The sequence below is a fragment of the Grus americana genome, chromosome 1 (assembly GCF_028858705.1).
Source record: "Grus americana isolate bGruAme1 chromosome 1, bGruAme1.mat, whole genome shotgun sequence".
NCBI classification, from domain to species: domain Eukaryota; kingdom Metazoa; phylum Chordata; class Aves; order Gruiformes; family Gruidae; genus Grus; species Grus americana.
The window spans coordinates 136,285,602-136,306,588 of record NC_072852.1 but is presented as its reverse complement, the minus strand read 5'-3'; the positions used below and the strand labels follow the sequence as shown (position 1 = coordinate 136,306,588).

At 40.3% G+C, this 20,987-nt stretch overlaps 1 protein-coding gene across 3 annotated transcripts in view; it reads right to left on the bottom strand.

Annotated features, from left to right (window-relative positions):
• The window catches only part of GEMIN8 (gem nuclear organelle associated protein 8), a 33,403-nt gene extending 13,253 nt beyond the window's left edge, over positions 1–20,150 (bottom strand). For 2 of the 3 annotated variants that reach the window (XM_054812768.1, XM_054812769.1), the window contains exons 1-4: positions 20,027–20,150; positions 19,141–19,192; positions 15,453–15,489; positions 12,252–12,678 (exon numbers count right to left, since the gene is read on the bottom strand). In XM_054812768.1, the coding sequence (XP_054668743.1) occupies positions 12,252–12,678; positions 15,453–15,455 (430 nt within the window). In that variant the 5' untranslated portion in view covers positions 15,456–15,489; positions 19,141–19,192; positions 20,027–20,150. Of the gene's footprint in view, positions 1–12,251; positions 12,679–14,386; positions 14,570–15,452; positions 15,490–19,140; positions 19,193–20,026 lie in introns of all 3 variants that reach the window. The other variant, XM_054812767.1, reaches the window with a different exon arrangement.
• Between the last annotated feature and the right edge of the window lie 837 nt (positions 20,151–20,987).

Sequence of the window (20,987 nt, the reverse complement as noted above, 5' to 3'; positions counted from 1 at the left end):
CACCATGAAAGAAAACTACCACAAATGTTGAAGGTATTAAAACCCCAAGTATCTACACAGACAAGTTTTTCATCTGCTAGTTGAGGAGGGAATGAGTTAAAAGAAATTGAATATTTCACCACATATATCTACAAGCAATGCAATATTCTCAAGAAAAAAGAAAATGTTCTGTTACAGGCTTTGAAGTAAGAGCAGATGTGATTCCTTGGCAGGCTTGTGGCAGTCTGAAACCATGGTTCCACGGACATTTTTCTCTCCTCAGCTACAAAACAAGCTTATGCAGTTTCTGCTCCTTGCCCTCTCCCTTAGCTGCAGACTCCAGATCCCAGGCCCCTCAAGGGTGCCAGTACAATTGTCCAAGGGGCCACACAATGAAAGTTACAAAAAAACAACCCCAAAACACCCCAACAAGTTATATTTAATCCTGGTACAGTTCAGTGTCTTGGCACCACACATGCTGAAATAAAGGGAGCACTGGAGCACGAGTGAATGGCTAGGAAGAAAAATTGCTTAACCTGGCTTTGGCACTGAGAAGTGTTCATTGAAGCACAGCCTGACTGAAAATCTGTTGGTGAAAGAAGGAAATAGTCTAAGGCAAGAGAGCGTGCTCCCCAAGAAAGATGCAGTTGCAAGAAGCTGTCTAAGCAGAGAGCAAACAGATTTTGCAAATCTGAAGTACTTGCTCGACACCTTCTCTTTCACAATAATACATATTTTCTACACATTTTAAAGAGGACAGCTCTGTAGCAACACGATGAAACTACTTACCAAGACAGCAAGTGGAGAGAAACTATCTTTGAAATCAAAATTTATAGAATGCCAGGAAGTAAAGTTAGAACCAAGGCGTTCCACTTCCAGGTTTGTTACTGGGTGGTACATATCACTCTAAAGTTAATTAACCACATGCCTCACTGTAATGAATCTGTAAAATGAATCTAGTATTTTCTACCTGACAAAGAGCTTTAAAGAATTAATTATCTCACATTATTTTGAAATCTGTGGGTTAAGTAACTGGCAGAAAGTTACACAGTTAACTGAAGAATAAAGAAGCTGACTTCTGTTCTAGAAATAGGATTAAAAACCAAGAAGGGTTGTCTTGTGGTCTGCAAAACAAACTGCCAAAGATCCTAGATGGAAACAATACAAGCCCTCACGCCCATGTTTACACTAGCGGTAGGCTATACTGGCTACTGCCCAGCTAAACAACAAATCACCTTTCTTTTATTTTCTTCTATTACCTTCCACAACGAAACCCTTGAGAAAGGATATTCTTATCTGAACCAGAAAATGAACTGAAACAATCAAACCCCATAAACATGAAGCAACCAGCTAGCCCAGTGGAACCTCAAGTGGAAGCCTGCTCTAGAAATGTGAATGCTCTAAATGTAATTGATAATCGGGTATATGTGCATCTCTGAAAACTCTACAGAGGACAGAAAACACACAGGCAAACCCAGTGTAACCAGGGGTCTGTATCACAGCAGAGACACCAAGGCGTCCAGGCTGTACGCTTGTGCCATCTGACAGAATTAAACAGCCAGGAAGCTGCTGACCAACTGCTGCTTAGAAATTAGTACAGGATCAGGCGCTGGCAGCTGCCTCTAGTGAGGATCAAGTCTACAGCAATAAGATTAAATACAGACCAGCTGACTCTGCACTCCCATCCCCCAAAACAAGTCCAATCTGTCGCTGATGGCAACAATGCTGACGCCAGACAAAGACACCAGTGCTAGAGTAAACAGAAGGATTACTTAAATCTATATATAACTGTATCCATATATACACATACATCCATATATACACATACATATCTGGCACATTCAGAGGAGACCGAACAAGGAAATGTTCAAATTTAAAAGTGCTGCTTTAAAAGCAAACCAGCACATTGAAGAAACACGAGTGCCTTGAATAGAAGTTAAGCACATACACTTGGAAGAAAGCGTTCCATGATATACAGTGCTAGACACCTAAATCATACTGAAAGTTTGGTGCTTTCAGGAAAAAAAAAAAAAAAAGAAAAAAAAGAAAAAAAGGAAGTAGCCTGTACCAGTCTTCTAAACCAAACTCACACATTCGAACTTTACGTTGAAATTTCTTACTTGGCTCCAGCCACAGACCACACTGCTGAATTCAACTTTGTTTTATTGTATGACATGAGACAGCAACTCGCTAATATATGCAGGGAAATCTACAACTTTATAAAATACATTTGAAAAAATTTTTTGAGAGCAACCTATAACCATGTCATTGATTTTCTGAAAGGAAGCATACTCAGGCTGTGAACTAACTTTTTGGTTAACCGGCAGGTCCATAAGTTAGTATTACCACAGACATGTGGCATTAAGTAACAATCTCTGATCCAGATAAAATTAATTTCAGCACGTCAATATGCATTTTTTCCATACTGTTACTAAACTACAGTGTGTGACCAATCATTTTGAAATAGCCATGTGGAAAGAGGGTCAAACTAAAGGAATCAGCAAAATATATCACAACTTGTAAAAGAAAGGGCTGAGGGATAGCTTTGGAAACTTAGTTTACCTCTGAGCTTCTGAGTTTCTCATTGTTCTTTTCAGCATTCTAATGAATTAAATGAAATATACTTAAATACACAAGGATAATTACTATGCCCAGTATTAAACACACAACAAAAAACACTGGAAAAACATGCCAGAGAAAACCTACAGATATGCGTCTATCATACCTTCCGCAAAAGGGAGATGTTTGATGCTAGAAATAATTCCAGAGTCGGTTGCAGGAGTAGAAGTCTGAGCACTGTCTCCTTTCAAAAAGGCAGCTGGCATCCTGCCCTTCAGAATGCTAAGTTGTACTTCTTAACAAGTGGGAGCTCCATGTCTCCCCCTCTGTCACCTGAATGAAGCAATTCACATGCAACAGAAGTGTTCAAGTGACTTGAAGAGAAGACTACATGAGGAGAGCCATCAGACTAAAAGCCCATCTAGCCTGACAGCCTGTTCACGACAAAGGTCAGTAATTAATGTCAAGGGAAGAACAAGGCAAAAGCAGGGAATGCAAATAACTACGCATCACCAGCTTTACCTACTGAGAAATGCAGAAATCAGAGAAACGCAGATAATTCTTCCAGCACTCCGCCAAAGCCAGCCAGATGCTCTGCTATCTATCACCTCAACACCTCCTCCAACAATGTGTCACACATGAAGCAACCTCCATAGTCGGGACTCTTCTACAATTTTTCAGCCTCCTTCCAACCATACCAGTGGCCAAAAATCCCAAAGCAATGACAACAACTGTTGAATATTAAGGCAAGTCTTCCGACCCTTCTGCTCAGCAACCACATCAGAAATTGCAGACCTCCTAGAAATGAAGGTGCTCTGCAAGGCTTGTGCAGAGTGAGAGAACAACAGCATCGGCTTGTTAGTATTTGAAGAACCGTATTAAAATTGAGGCCCAGCGTGCTCTTTGGAGACCTACAATCCCTGGCAAAGTTTCTCCAATTTCTGTGTATACAGAGCTGACTTTTAGAGCAGCAACCACCACTTCAGCAACTACAAATGAAATTAAACTCAGGAGATTCTTATCCAGCTAAATGTGAACAATAACAATCAATAGTGTAACATCCATTTTATTTGTTTCAATACAAACCTGATTTCAGTACAAATATCAATTTAAGATTTATTCTTCATTTCACATTGCCTCCATGATTTCAGTGTACTGCAGAGCAGCGTTCTGACAACTTAGACATATGTTCTTGAAAATATCAGGGGGAAGCTCTGATATCCAGATAAATTGGTTTGGGTACTTTGGAGGCCAATAGCAATTCTAACACTGATGCACAGCTGGATCAATCCATACTGAGTACTTCATATGGCTGCAGCACAACTGTTTCTTGGTGGGTTGTCATACCAATGTTCTCTATTTTCCTGAGAGACGAGGAAGTGCTACCACCCCTGTATTGCAGGTCCAAATAAAAAGAAAATGGACACAAATTCCTAGAGCAGGAGGTGCTTTAGATTCCTCAGAATGGGCTTCTCAGCAGATCACATCACAAGGTGGCACAGGTGCTCAACCCAGCTGCTGGAAAAGGTAAGAGTAACAATGCTCCCTTCCACCTTGGGGTTTAAGATGCATCATCCTTCGGGTATAAACGACTAGCTCCCTTCTTCCTGAAAGGCATGGTTGAAAGAGACACATTATTATTTTGGATATCTGTTTATAAATTCCACCCACATTGAAAGCTTTTGTGGATCTAATCCCAAACGGCACGTCCAAGGTCATGATGGAAGTCTGTAAAGGCCACCCAAGTCTGAGATGGGTAGCCTAACAGCCTCTGTCTCTCTCACTTGATTTTGCGCATACAAGGAAATGAGTTGTGAAAAGACCCAGGCAGATGGAAGTCTCTGAGCTCTCAGTTTTGTCTCCACAGCACCCACATTTCCCTAATGACAATGGACGTGAATTCCATCTGGATGCTGCTGATAAAACTGAGGCACAGCAAGAGCTGTTGAAAAGCAAATGGTGCCTCTGAAGTCTTGGCATTAATAAAACCCCATCAAAATTAGCAGGGGTAAATTACGTGTCTCCAAGCAAATCTGTACTTGAAGTTTGCTTTATAACAGAAAGACCTAAAATGTGTAACGTTAGAGATATTTTGCTGCCATGGTCTGTTGCAGATTCTGAGCAGATTTTGTAGATAAAGAGCACAGAAAGCAGACAACACAGTTACATCCTTTTCCATCTTGGTCCTTGACAACGCTTTTCATAATCACTCCAGTGCTGTATACCCCAAAACTTTAAACATTCTTGCTACTGCAACAGTTCCCCCAGGTAGATAAAAAAAAAAGGTTGTGTTAGAAAACACTTAATTCATAGCCCACACTGTCACTGTCCACTTACAAGGTTGAGAATATCATGCTAAAGGTGGATGAATTCAGATTTATCAGCACAGAACTGAGTCAGAGGTCTCTCCTAATTAAAATCATTTAGAGATCCAGAAATGCTGCATATGGCACCTAGATGGAACCAGTGATCAAGGAATTTTAGGGGAAATGGAAAAGTGCATAAACTGTGAAGACAGACTGCCAGAGACAAGGGATTAGCACAGAGCAGCTTTTAAGCCACTGTTCCCTAGAGGTGTGTCTGTCAGCATGGCCTCACCTGCTCTTTTCCACAGCAGCTGCAGCTGTTTCACAGGCTCCCCTGCAGGGACAAAGAATGAAGAGAAGGCTAGAGGAGCCACTCAGAGCTGCTGCAGATGCTAATGGCAGAAGCAAGGAGGCAGACCTGCCTTCAAAAAATTACCAGCACGAGTTCTGAGGGTAAGTACTGAGTGTCTGTGTCCTCCCACATCAAAATGTTCCCATATGAAGCAATCTTCCTTAACAGCCTTCTGAAAGCAATTTTTGCTCTAACAAGAAGACCGGGGAGGGATTCCTTGTTCCACACATGGCCTCTCAGCCCTGGGGTCTGCCCGGTGGTTCTTTGCCAAAGCTTTGCAGAGCCCAGGCACGTCACAGCAATGCCCGTAAGCCTTGGAAACTGCACAGACACAAAACAGGCACTGACACTCTGCTTGTCTGACCTGAAACTGAATTACCATATGTATTTTCTTTATAAAAATGAAGTTCCAATAGCTAATCCATCACAGCTATGAAAGTGACCATGTATGTGACAGCAAGCTACTGACTCTTTCCACGGGATCCTTCCAAGACTAGCGACTATCAAGAAACAGCTATCAAAAGCAGATCTAGCACATGGATGGCGAGGGACAAGGCAGCCGAGAGGAGCAATGATCTGCCTCTGTCCTGCACATCTTATTCTCACATCCTCAAGATAAGTCCAGTCAGAAGGAATTTTACCACAGCACTGATTTACTAAGAGCAGCAACAACACAAGAGTACCAGACTTCTCCTACTGATTCATGAATAACTTCGGGATAATAACTGTCTGGCAGAAAGGGTAGTTCAAATCCTGTATTTGTTCAGCAAAGATGACGTCGACAGGATGCCTTTTGGTCACAGTGATGACATCTAACTTAACTCTTAAGCAAAAGTTCTGGAATGAACAACTCAGATCATCTTGTTCATTCTTCTACCACTTGAGGCTTTTGCTTACTTCCTGGTGAGGTACTCAAAATCCCTTATAAATATGAACAAACTGAATCTCTCAACAAGCCACCTGAAGTATGTACCATCTCCGCTATAACAACAGGAACACATTAGAGAGATAAATAAAGGGTGACAATTTCAAACAAGTTTCCAAAGTTTAATATATATTTTTGTATTACGACAGCTATTGAAGCATTCTTCATTTCCATCAAATGTAAGAGGAAACAGAGGTGTTTGACATCTTGACATTCCTCTTGAAAGCAAGGTCTACACTGCAATTACACTGAACCACATGAGCTTCTTTTCCCATGCTCCTAGCTACAAACCTGCTGTAACTCAAACACCAGTACTCCACAGCATGCTTAGGAAGAACTGAGCCCAGCACAGCCACTGGCAGTCAGGGAAGTGGCATTCCAGGCCCCAGCTTCACAAAACTGTCCAGGCTGCATGCATGGGAGTGTATGCCACCTGGGGCATCCCTTAGCAGCAAAACAACAAGTCTGGCTTGTTGTACTTGCATACTTTTGGGGGGTGCCAACACTGTCAAAGTCTCAGCCTGAGGCACATAACAAATAAGAAAGACTTTACATGTAATTTCCAGTTCAATATATTAATACTCACACAACTCTCTTGAGCATGCAGCAGAGGATATCTATTTCTGACTGCATCTGGTCCAGTGATACAGAAATCACACTGTTTCCTCAGCAGCACCTCAAGCTTTCTAGTGTCGCTCTTCCATTAGTTCCTGTAGCAACAAGTACTCCTGTACAGCATAATGTCCATTCATTGCAAAATGTGTTGGATTGATAGAAAAGACTTAGGTTCACATTGCAAAGCTATACATTCTTCTAAGCTCAAATTCTCTCTCTAGTATGAGATCCAAGGACATTTTCTTGACTATCACGTATTCTAGGAATGGCTGTGTTCCCAAACTGATACGCTCAGCACAAAGATAACCCTGTCTCTTATGAAACAGATATAAAACTAGCCCAACTGTTGCTCTCCAAGTGCAATTCAGACCCTTTATTTTTGCAAGCACAATTAGTTATCGATATTAAAGCGGTGAAAATTGTGGCATTTTACAATGTTTCTCTGGCAAGGAAGCATTTTCTCAGCTGTTGGCTTCCAATACCAAATAACACAGCCTCTACACTGGACGCTGTGTGCACTTCAGAAAATTCTGCTGCTACATGATAAAAGGTTCAATCAAGGGCAGAGATGTGGTACAAAAAGAGAAACTTTCACATTTCTCCTTCAGTTCACAAAAGAACGTGCTTCAAAAGCATCTCTCAAGCACGCATACATACTGCAGAGAGCACTCTTATTTCACAGATATTTCTCAGAAGCTTCAGCAATTCAATTTCTGAAGATAGTGGGAAAAGTTCAGGTGACAGGCTGACAAAGCCAAGGAAGTTGAGCAGACATTTGTAAGGTCATCATCCACACTGCCTAGACAGTTTAGGGTAGGGAAGAAGAAATGAAAAAGATGCTGGTGACCAAAAGTAAGAATTTGAACTACAGTCTGATGGAGAAAAAGACATGTGAAGAACAGGGAGAAGCACTTACCAAAACCAAAGGAAAGAAGGAAAACACGGTGGCAAAAAACCTGCATGAAAGTCCATTTTCCAATGAAACACATAGACCTTAAACAAAACCAAAAGCTTCATGGATCTGGTACTATTCAAAGAAGTTTCAAAACATGGAAAATTCCATTACTCTCTCTTCACGGAAGAGGCAGTGGCAACTGTCATCTTTCAGACAAAAAAAAAAAACCTGAAGGAAAAACCCTACAATAGCAGATTTGAAACAAACATCTGCATTCACCATTTCCTTTCATTTTTTTTTAAAGGTCTTCCATCTGGCATGAAAATTTTAAGTTGAGACAACATTATTTTGGGAAAAGCTGGAGGGTATGTGTGGGCAATACAGAGGCTTTAATGGAAAAAACTAGTCATAGCATTAACAATTGACAGACTATTATCCTTCAGTAATGAACTGACATGATGGTACTTTCCCTTGCTTTTCTTTGTTTTTAAATAAAGGACACTGTCTCATTGCCTGTTGACTACTACAGAATGGTTCTCAATGTACTCCCAATGCTGTATTCACTCAATTACAATATTCATGCTCTCTTATATGAAAAAGAGAACAAATAGAAACTGCATAAGGATAAACTACATGTTTCAAAGGCTAAAGTTAAAAGTATAATAAATATGTGCAATTAGACAATTTACAGAATTGTTAGGCTTGTGAATCTTCCTTTCTTGGGTTTTTGCCCTTTAATTCTTGCAAATATGAAACGGCAACTTACTGTATTGTGTCCTTTACATCTAAGATGTGTGGAGAATTCAGTACACTACCTAGGTCTGACAGGTATGGTAACCCAGAAGAATAACTATGCTTTTCAACAGCCAGAGGGAAGACTTTTAAATGCAACTAAAAATGCCCTCAAGAAGCACAGTACATTAGAATCACCAGTTACATGAAGAACCAGAATAATACACTAACCTGACAAGAAAACCCCCTAAGAATAGAATCACTAGATAATTACGACTGCATATGAAAAAACATCTGAAGAGGAAAGAATTAAAACTGTCTATAAGGGATTTGAACCAAATGCACAGTATATCTAGAATACGAGATAAGTTTGTAGTGCATTAGTATGTCTGAGCTCATATAGCCTCAGTAAAACTCTGCTCGCAATTACTTCGGGGCATTCCAGGAACACATAACTTCACTGCAACACATGACATGAATATAAAAAACTAGTAAGAATTTGACATGAATTCAAAGGCAAAAAAAAAGGTTGTTTTAAAAGAGGTTGTTTGTGAGCAACTGTATCACTGCTGAAGTGTTAAATCATGCAGCAAGGCTCAGAGTTTGCCAGTTTCAAAGGCTTTACTGTGCAAGTCAGCCAATCACTGCAAACGCCCACTGTGAAAAAAAAACAAAACAAAAAAAAATCGCTACAGTAGTTAGGAATCTGCTTGTTTTTCAAGTTTGTGGTAGTTTACTAAATATGAAATAAACTTGAAGTTCTCCTCTCTGGCTAGTCTGACATGATGGCTTTCTTATCTTTGAAACTATTTTCTTTGCAATTAGTGTTTAATACTTGCATTTCACCATCCAGACACAAATGCCTTTCCCGCCTACATCTCGGGCCTGTTTAAGTCTTCAAAGTTTGCAATATCTTATCCTCTGATGTCTGTGATCACGTTTATCTCCAGCAGACTCTAGAGCAGGCATTAGAAGTGAAGAGTCTGTCATCAGCTAGGATTTATTTTAGTCCATTTGATTATCCTTCTACATGTTGATGAGACATGGATCGTGTGTGGGAACCAACTATATCTTACTTGGTAAACCAAGACACGCATTATGCATGTCCAAAATACAAAATAGCTCCATCAATGCTGTGTAGTATTTCCTAATTATGCAGGGCTGGAAAAACACCAGACTAATGGAACTCATCCTTCACAATCAGACCTCCACCCTCTGTACTAGTATCCCCTTCCTTATGTGCCAAATTCTCCTTTCTATTTGTCCCATTGCTCTTCTGTTCCCATGTGTCTCACACTTCAGCAAGTTGCCAATAAACATATATCAAACTCTTGCATAGCATTCATTTTCAAAGAGTAAGCCAGGTGTCTGCTCCCAAGTGCATATCAAGGTGCAGGGGTGAAAGGCTGTGAACCCCACCTGGAGCCCTTTATTTATGCCAGAGAAAGAAAACACGAGACAGCCTTCCCCTTCACGTTCCCTAACAGCTAGCTTATACTTCAACTGATCCTCAAGGTCACTATTGGTATTCCCCTTTGACATGCCCAAATATTCTTGTTCTGTTTAGAGAAAATTTAAAACTCTTACCTCAAGATTACAAATGTCTCTTCAAGAGATAGATGCCTAAATTTCAGGCATTACTGAGCTTTATAGTGCCCAAGTTTCTCTACAAATCTGCTCCTGACGTGTGTGTGGTGGGGGTAGGGCAGCCCAGGGATTTAAAAGAAAAGGCATCAGAGAGGAAAAACTTAAGTAATCATAGGTTTCTTTTGTGGATGCATTATCCTCATCTTCTTGAGCATCAATACAGAACAACAATCACTCCTCAGCACAGTATGAAAGATAGAACATCATAGTGTCATTATGGATCGCAGCTTAAGGAACCCCTAAAATTCATTTTGTTCACAAACAGCATCCAGGAAAATTAATAACACTCCCTCCTAAAGTAGAGCAATACTGCCTTCAACGTGGTCTTCATACCAGCTCACTTCCACACCATCAGGGAAACAATGATTTTCCCCTCCTCCTGCTGCCTATGTTTCTTCTTTTGAAAAACTTCAAGAGAATTAAAAATTTATTCTATTTTCCTTTTCCCCCACCACACAAGAAAAAATATTTCTGAACAAGATCATATTGTATTTTTAATTACTCACAAAATCAGCATTTAGATAGCACCGTTCATCCAAGAGTTCTGTGGCATACTTAAATTTCAATTAAATCAAGTACTTGTTTACTTTTTCATGCTTTGAGGACTTACAGATGATTATTATTATCATCCTTACTTCATCAGGGAAACTATTAAAGAAACTGAGGCATGTAGTAGCTAAAGACCACATTCTGCTTAAATTTGCACAAAGATCTGGAACAGTGCTGCTGAAGCGAATGGAGTTACACTTAGCTAGAACTAGGCTAGTACATGGCACACAGCAGAGACCTAATTACTCCAAAAGGCTCCAAGTACAGCTGTGGTGGAAGGAACAAAAGTAAAATCTCTATTCTGAGTCACAAACCTCTTTCCAATTCACCTGCTCATCATAAAGAATCAAATAATATTTTTAGCAAGAGCAGCCAGTGAGGGGTCAGGAAGAGATTAAATAGCTATACCAAGGTCATATAGGGTATCTGCGACAGAGAATGTTTCTAAGCCCAGATTTCCCAATTTCCAGGATACCACATCAATCACTCGCACACCTTTAAACACCACTAACCATAAGGACAAAATAAATCCAAAGAAAGTGCAATGCATTTCCAGAAGTAGCCGAGCATCTTAAAGCGTCCTGTACCTCATCAAAGGAACATTTCAACAGAGAACACCAAGCTGATTCTGCAAAACCGTGATGAAAAAGGGATGCGTGTCAGGTACCACCACTGAGCTCCTTAACTGACATTTCTCTGCTAACCAGAGCAACTGTGCATCATACTGATGAGAAGTGTGCAGTTAAGTTGAAGTGTTTCAGCTCACTGGATACCCTCTGATCAACGAACTTAAAATAACACAGTTTTTATCTCTCCCTGCCAATCACTGCCTTTATTATGCAGTTTTAGAACATTTCCCTCTTTCAGAGAAAGCTCTATTAAACATTCATTCTGGGTATTTCCTATTGGAGTCATGGGGGAAAAGTTATTTTTATCATGGTGCTTTCTTAAAACAGATAATAAATTTGCCAGCAACATTTGTATATGTAGTAAAGTGTCAATAAAGTACAGCATAATATTTTATTTCTTTTAAGGATTTCACAGAAACAAAGATGACCAATATCTCTGAGGAGTAAGACCTGAGAAAAATCTTAAGTCTTTGGCTTATATTCCCTGCTTAAGGACTTGAGTCCAGATCAAGATGCAAAACAAAGAGAAACTTATGGTATAATACAGAATAAAGAGTACCCTAGGGACGCAGGGGGAGAAGAAAAAGGACGCGAAATTTTACTGTTGGGTTAGCCAAAAAATAACAAACAAAATGGCTGCTCTGTGTTATAAAATAAATTGAGGCTTACTCTAGGGTTTAGTGATGTAGTAAAGCACTTCCTCTGGGTTCTTCTCTCAGACACATAGCATGTTAACTAGATTTAACCATAAAAATTCTGGAGTTTTTCCTTCAGCACTGAAGATGAATATTGTCTTTTGGACACAAGTGTGTTATTTTTCTCTTTGCAATCATAATTTTTTCTTTCTCTTAACCAAAAACCTTCAAACATTTTCTGACACTTATTTCTAATGAACAGTACTTAGGTGCACCCACCAGTTTTGCCTGCTTCATTCTATTTGGCTTGCTCACTTGCGGTACCTATTTCTGCAAACTGTTACAAAAACCTGTAAATGTTGAAGCCATCCATCACTCAATGTGATGGCCACCAAATACCAGAAAACATGGAACCAGCATGGACTTACGCAGTTCTTCCCGGTGCCTCTCTGTCTGGGCAAAAAACTGACGAAGCTCCTCTGTGATCTCCATGTTACTCAAGTCATATTCTATCTCCCCTTCAGACTCAGAGTCCTCCTCCATTTCGGAGTCCCCGTCAGCATCCTCCCTCCCTTGGTGGGTGTCTGTGTAGTGCTGAGCTCCCCCATGGTACTGAGCTCTGCCATGTGGCCTATAGCTGGAAGAGTAGTTTTGGGTATGTGGGAGATCATTCCCATCCCAATCTGAGTAGCGGCTACTTGGAGAAGCTGCAAAAAGATGCCACGGTAGGTGATAAAAGGACTCCACAGCTTTCCTGTAGGCTTTCTGGTGCCTACGCATCCAGCGCATGGCTAAGTCATAGTGCTTCCAGTATTTTGCGTACACTCGCTGAGAATACCATGGCTCAGTGTCTTCCTGTGGTCAAAACATGGGGGAGAGGGAAAGAACACACACACAAGAAAAAAAAAAAAAGAAAAGAGAGAAAACAAACTGTAATTCAGGGGAGAAACACTGTAAACACAAGTGCAAAGTTTGCCTTTTAATCATTAGTCATCCTTTTCCTATGATAAACCATATCGATCTGAAAGAGGACAAGTATTAGCACAGTGCAAGTGCACTACACTTCGTTACTCTTACAAGAGATTGCTTTTTCATCAACACAACTACCAGTGGAATTAGAGAAGTTGCAGTGTCTAGAAGGTATTTTCCAAGTGTTTGTGCTACTACAGTGGGAATCAGTTGTTTTTACGGGCTATGCCGTGTGGATATATTCCACAATTCCTTAGCTGCTCATGTGAGTTGTAAGAACTGAATCATTCCAAGGTGTATATATTACACCTACACCTGATTTCCAAATCCGCAGACAGAAAACACAAGAGATTAAAATTCCTCCATATTAAACAAAGGCATTCATTTTATCCAGTAACATATTTCCTCCATCTGCCTGCCAAAATAAGTGTCTCAGAAAAGGTCAAATGGCAATTCAGCCAAGTTCATATATCCATCATGGCCTCGATCAAAAACAAGACTGTATTTAGCAAAGTGCAAGCTGCCAGTAAATCTCCCTTTTGTACTCACCAGCAACCAATATATGAAAAGGGGTAACAAAGTACCACTGATAAATACGGAAAAATAGTTCTGTAGAATGAACCATACAGTAACACACCTTCTCCTGTCTTCCAGCTAATCTTAGTTTTCCCGAAAAAACAGTTTCATGCTGTTCAGACTTCACCAGCAACGACAAAGCCCCACAGTCCATCTAGCCTTAAGCCCCCTTCCTACAGGCTGTTTAATCTCCCTCCTCATCCTACTCTCAAGAAAAGGGGATAATAAAGGATCTTAAGAAAAGGCCATAAAGTAAACTAGAGCCTAGAACAAGTAAAATAAATAGCAAATGTTTTTTTCTTTCCCCTCCACATCTTATTTTCCATAAAAAAATCTTTCATCTAGGCCAAAATAGAATGCCTGTACTTTAAATTGGAAGATTTTAATTAAGCCATGTTTTGGAAAACACTCAAAACTATGGCAAGATTAGCTGAGGTTTTCAGAGATGAATGTGACATTTACAGTCCTTTATTAGTGTTGTGTTTGGGTTTTTTTTAAAAAAAAAGGGCATACAAGACAAAAATCTTTCTTTAAGCATGTTTTTTTGATCTGCACTGGCACCATTCCATAGCCTTAAAAGAATGATTTTCTGGGAAAAAAAGTCCCAAAACAAAACAGAAAAAACAAACCTAAGAAATACTTTCCATTTAATGCTAACAATATCAAGAGAGGTTAATTTCATTTACTTACATTTGTTTTCACTTTCTAGTTCTCAGGCAATAATGCAAATGCTAGAGAGTTTGGAATAATAATTGTAACTCTTATGTTTCCTTTCTTTCTGCAAAATTGAGCCCATTATCCCATAAGAGATTTATAAATCTCTTAAATCTATAAACCCTCTTTTTTAAGGTCATTGGTAAGCTCTCTCAGAAACAACATACCTCCAGCTAATAGAGTACATAAAGAAAACCCACTACAACAAACTTGCATTCCTTAAGAATTTCTGATCAAAAATTGCACCCTATTTGTGAAGGGCTGTGGGGCTCAGCTACGTGATTTAAAAGTCCAGACAAATTACCTTTCCTAAAAAGTAACAATTCATGGAAGCGAAACTCAGTTCTGATTTTCTTCTTGGTTCAACACTGTGCTGCTACAAGACCATGCATTTCAGAAGATTTATTCCCAAGATGAGTGGGTGCAAGCAAAGCATCTGCCTTCCATATGGAATTTCTTCATTCTTAATCATCCAACCACCTAAAAGCTGGGATGAACAATGTTTTATTTACTGTTCTTGCTTAAGAATGTCACAGTGACTCCTCATCCTTCAGCAGCCAGATGAGAACGTCCTGTTGTCAAATCTGATACGTTCACAGGTTACTTTCAGAACATTTTGTCTATTTTTTCCACTACTTAAAAATCCAGTTTTGAAACATCATGAAGCTTGACAAAAGCACGTATCTCCTACATTCTATGTATTTTCAAAGAAGACAACATATTCTTTTACAGCTCAAAAAATATCTCCAGTTCTTCTAAAATGTTTCTAAAAAGGGCCTTGATGACTTTACTGAAAGCTCTGGAATCCAGCTGGCTGATTTGTCTAGCTGACTAGCTCCAGTTGTTAATTTAGGGGAAAGGAAGACAAAAAGCCAGTTCATGTAGATGGAACTGTGATGCTGGTGCCTGTCCAACTACTTTTTGTGGCTTTTTTGTTGAAAGTAACCCTTGAAAACCTCTTTTACAGTTGAATTTTAAAAATACATCTGTTAAAAAAGAAGTTACAGAAATGTTTTACATTGGGGTAGAAAAGGGAAAAGAACACTTTAAAGTCTAACTTAGTTCTATGTCTGTGCTTTTTCAGCTGCAGAATAAATGGAAATAAGAGATTTCCTCAAGGAAACAAAAGCTATAAATCTAAGGCAAATGATCAGAGTCCTCTGTTATTTTCCTGTTATGTCTCTGGAGTCTTCCCAGGAGTAGACAAATCGCTCACTGTTGTAATGTGAATTCTATTTTCAAAGCAATTTAGATACTTTCACATCTAATTTCTACACGTCTGCACTGACAGTTCAATAAAAGTGTTTATGTGCATTTTGTATGTAAAATGAGACTAAGTTGTCACATAGAAAGCCATAAAGACCGCTTACCATGTCTTGTGGAATTTGTTCTGGTGATCAAGGTGAACTAGAAAAGAAAACAGTAGCTTTTTAATTCATTAAAAATATATGTATTAAGATGGTCACAAGCACCAAATATATTTTTTTTAAACTTGAGTATTATGGCCTACAGCTATTAAATATCCCTTCTCTGTTGTGGCTAGTTGAAGTTTCTTATTTATAGTTTTTGATTAGCATCAGTAAAAATCCCATTCCTTAAAATTCCTCACTACAGTAAGAAGGTTAAAAGGGAGCCTTCTGCACAATGCAGCCTAAAATGCTGGGACTGAACACTTTTTTTTCCCATTACCCTTTTCTATTTTCTCCTATGCTTTATGTTTCTACAACCTTTAGTTTCCAAATTAATGCCAAACAAAAATCATAAACTTAAATGAAACACACTGTTCTCTCTCATTAGTGGTGCCTGCACAGGGACAGCTACAAAAAAAGCAACTACCATAAAATGATTAAACCCATCCTGACTCCATTCAAGTAGTAAGATTTCTGTTTAAACCTATAGTGCACTTAGAACTGTGTACAATCCCTTCTTTCACTTTATTTCTCTTTTATTTCCAGACATCTGATCCTGCCTCCCATAAAGAAAACAAGCCAAATCAGGTTGCAATCACATTTTTTAAATGTGAGGAAAAGGTGAAAGGAAGAGGGGCAACTGGAGAAGAAAAAAAAAAAAAAAGAAAAAGGAGGAGGAGAGAGGGAGAATAATATATCTATAACCACCAGGCAGGATTTATAATTACCATCATTTTCAATGTCATTTACCAGCATGAATCACTGAGATAGATTCTGAATCCCCTCCCTACCTGACAGTGATTTTATTACACTAAGATGTTAGCTGCTTCATCCACATATTTCTCCTGATGCTCGCAGCTTCAACTTGAACTTTATGTTAGGTGAGTACCAGTGTACGCTAACAGAAATTCAGTACGCTAAACTGCCATTGCTACCCCTAAGACACGGTCAAATGCTGTTCCCAGCAACACTGGAGTATAGCCAAAACAGCACTTAAAACTGTTGTAGATTTATACCAGCATGAAACCAGGATTTTTCAAAATGCCTATGAATACAGTACATACACCAGTTGTGTTCTGCCTCATATTTAACAATACTGATTAAACAGCAACTTTTTGCCTCTTAAGACAAGTCATACCAAATGAAAGGAGAATGGGGATAGGCCATGTTCAAAGAAAATGTAAATCATGCAGCTACTACAAAGGCAAATTATTGTCCTTTGTAAAGCACACACCAAGCTAAACCCATAATGCCCTGGTCACACCAACCCATCTACAAGAAGTCCTACGTACATGAGCAGCCCCATTGCAATCAATGGGACTCATGCGAGCAAAGGATTGTAGGATCAGGAATCAGGCAACCAAAGTGTGAGACTTCATTGTATTCTCACCTTCCTGCTTGGAGGAAGAAGAAAACCCAGCCCTGAGGTCGCTAAAGCACCGTGGTGACTTGTAACACTCAAAACCCACACATATATAGAAGACTCCTGGGCTATCCTTCTTTGTTCATTTCAAACACCCCATCTCCCACGCTAGCGCTCTTCAAAACTTTTATCTCACTCTCATGACGTACAAATATACTTTCTGTCCCTTTCCCATATGCATCTGGATACTGTCAAGGTTGCTGTAGTATCTTTTTCTCATACTTAAAAACCTAAGTCCATGGTAGCCAATTCTTCCATTTTCCACTTCAGAAAAAATATGTGCGTTTCATTTTCGTGGTCACTCTAACTCCTACATGACAAAATATTCTTTGAACTAGCTTCAGCATATACAGAAATCAGGTTCAGAGCTTAATGTAAATACACTTTTTAAAGCACTAAATGGTGAAGTCGGAGACTTTATTATTAATACGCAACATGTACATATGCTCCCTGAAGGGGGAGGGGAAAAACCCTGGCAAAACTATCCAACTATCTTAGTTTACCAAATATGAAAAACCTGTTTTTCCAAACACAGAAACTTCAATTATTTTCATAAATGAAACATGAGACAACAAATATAAAGCAGAGCATAACAATGTTGCAAGTTGCAACCCTAAATTAAAGAATGAGTTTGTTTTATTTTCAGCTGAATTACTCTTCCAAACTACATAAAATATGAAACATGACAAGAAGCAGAAAATAAATATCATCACTCTACTTCTATAATTTATATTTTTTAAAAAATAAAATATAGAAGCAACTGAACATATGAAACTCACCAGAAAATGTAAAATTTAAAATCAGGAGATTTGTTTGCCTATGCTGACCATTAATGATGGAAAAGTTATTTTTTTATAAAAGTTATTACTTACTTTTCTCAGTTTTAAAATATTTCCCCATTGATAATTAAATATGGATGTACGCCTTTTCACCAAAATATGCCTGTCTCCATACCAAATTGAGGCAAGTAAGCATTAGTGAAAATAAATAAATCTGATCAAAGCAATGACAGCATTTAATTCCACTGGAGTTAAAGGAAGTTGAGACAATGTCTGTCATACTGCAAGACACAATGATGAAATACTGTTTTTTAAAACTTGGTAATGTAATTCATACCCTGTGAGCAAAACCCTCTAGTGGTGTGTTGGCTGTTGTGCTGCCACATGGCTGCCATACTGGGGGTGACAGGTACAGCTCAGAAAGACCTACCAACACGGGATTAAGGAGGGTTTGACTTTTATTCAGAATACCGATGAGCACAAGATTAACTAACCTGTTGCATGGTATTAAAATATAAAATGTTATTATAGGAAGGTGAAATGTCAATAAATTCAGATTTCAATGAAAAACATTTGTGTAAAGCTTTTCTGAAAACACAAACTATGTTTAAATCAGAAATGCCCAAAACAACAGACAACTGACCACATGCTTTGCCCACTGCTGCTTTTGTCCCTGGTCCTTTAGCGTTCTTCAGTCAGGCTAGACGTCCCTAACTCAGTATCCAGTTTCTGGCAATGGGTCGTAAGGAACACTCAGTAAAATATTAACACCAGAGTATGCATACAGGAATTACTTTTCTAGGTACATTCCTCCCGGTTTCAGCAAGTGGTAGTTCAGATACGTTTTTTCAGCTCCACACTGTTTTTGGCATTTAAAGCCAGAATGTATCATTTCTCTGAACCCATGAATACTAAGTCTTTCCAGAACAACCCATGGCAGTATGTTTCTCAATTTAAGATGTTAAACATGAATTTGCACTGTGTAATTTGAACTCTACTATGTGCTTTTAAAAAATATCTGAAGAGTTCAGTAAGAAAAACATGCCATGTAACAACATCAACAGTGTGCATCTTCCCACAAACATTTATTTCATTTTACACTTCTAATGCTTACTCTTGGTGCAGAATTACCACCAGAAGAGGGAAATGTCTGAAAAGTGTTTTGACACTCTCTGCTTCAGACTAATACTGTGCATTGCTGGTGTACGACGTTAACTTTAATACCAAAGTGCCCTAGTTACAGTCACACAGCAATTTAAGCCTGTGATTGCCGGGACAGTTGGCAGTACAAGTATTTCCATTAAAAAGAAGAAAGGGTAAAAATTCTCAACACTATACAACGCATTCTTATTTGTGAACGGCTGTAAATACACTGTCCAGCGCTTAGGATACAGTTATGGCTGGCTGTCATCCCAACAGGAGACTCAGTTGAGCTGCGAAGACCTACCTATCACTATGATGTCTTCACACCAGTGTCCTTACACCAGTAGTAGTAATTCCTGCAAATGGAAGGGAAACAAATTACACACAAGAGAAAATTAGTTCAATGCAGGGACAATCCACATTTAACCACTAGACCTGCAAACAAAGCACGCAGATGCTTTGTATATGTATTACGGCTCTTTTGACCTGAGCAGAGCCTCTGACAGTGTAATCCTCTGCTGCTCCTAAAGAGAGGGTCTGTCTTCTCTGAGATTGAGGACACAAACCCAAAAGCTATTCGGGCCAAAAATCAGAGGTCAAAAGTGAAGTGCTGTGCAATTATTAGTGGCCCCACTTAGCTTATGCTTCATATACGGCTTGTCAGTTTAGTCATAAACGAGTAAAAGGATGAAACTTCCAGGCTATTGCTTTTGAAGGCAAAATTCATTTCCTGGTCTCCCGGATGCCGTGCCCAGACTCTGGTCAGTGACTTTAAGGATCACAAAACCGACAAACAGCCCTCACCTCTGCCAAATAGGGCAAACAATTAAATCTAAGGGCTAACAGGAAAACAAGCCCTTACGCCCAGGCTCACCCCGGCCCCAACCCCCAGCACACGGAGGACCCCTCTCGCCCGAACTCCCGCACCGCTCAGGACGGAGGCCGACATTTTGCAGAGGAAAGGAAAAGCCCTTGAGCCCCTACAGCCGATGTGCGTGCCATAAACACCACCTCTCGGCCCCGTCAAGCGCCCGGGCGCCGAAAGCAAAACTCCCTTCCGAGCCGTTTGCTTTCCCGCTCACGCCACCGCTCGCCCCGGGTGCCCCTCCCTCAGCCGTCCCGCCGCGGCCCAGCGAGGCAGGAGGCCTGGGCCGTAGCCTGCGCAGGGGCACCGCCGTCCCCGCACCCACCCGGGCAGCCTGGGGCTCCGGTGGGCAAGGGGAGCCGAGCGGAGCCGCCTTCAGTGCTTCTTCCCTCCCTTCCGGCGAGGACAAGCGCGGTGCGGTGCGGTACGGCACAGCGAGCGGAGCTTCCTCCCGCCGCTTCCGCTTGGACCCTCCCCGGTCCCACTGCGCCATCTTGTGGGGCTGCGGGGAGGCGCCGGCGGGGGGTCCGTCTCCCCGAGGGCGGCCGTGGGTCCCCGGCAGCGCAACTGTCTCCTTCGGGGAGGGGGCGGCCCCATGTAGCCGCCGGCCCCTCATAGAGGCGGTGGTGCGAACCCGTCCTGTCCGGTGTACCCGTCGGTACTTCTTTCCTGAGATCATTCTGATTCTGTTTATGGCTCCTGCAACAGTAACAATGGCCCGGTTCACATACCTATCACTTTGAATTGTCTAAGCAATGATACTTAGAGTGGACAGATCTAAACCAATTTGTATATATGTACTGAATTTGACTCACTTTCCCAACTGCATGGCAGCGCAGTTGATGGTCCTCACATTGAGATGTACATTTTTTCATCAGCAGCATTTGGATAATACCATTATATCTGGTCTGTTCAGATAATTATACAGAAAACTGGACATTGCTTTATTTGCTATCATCAGGATAAAATCCCGGATTCGAAGAAGTATACACTTTGCTGCAGCAGTTTACTGCTTTAGCACAAATATGGTAGGGGTGCTAGAGGAGGTAGTCCGGCAATGATGGCCCTGCAGTAAAACATGCAAGAGTTTAATTATAGGAAGTAAATATACTGAACATTCTCAGCATGTTAAGAGCAGTAAATCACCCCTCTTAAAACACTAGCAGCTCCTCCATCATCTATGTATTATATTCCTCCAACTACTCCATCACTGTATGGTTTCCTATGGGAGCTGGGCATCTGTGTAGAGCTGAGAAGTCTGGATACTGCAGTGGACTTTAACTGTG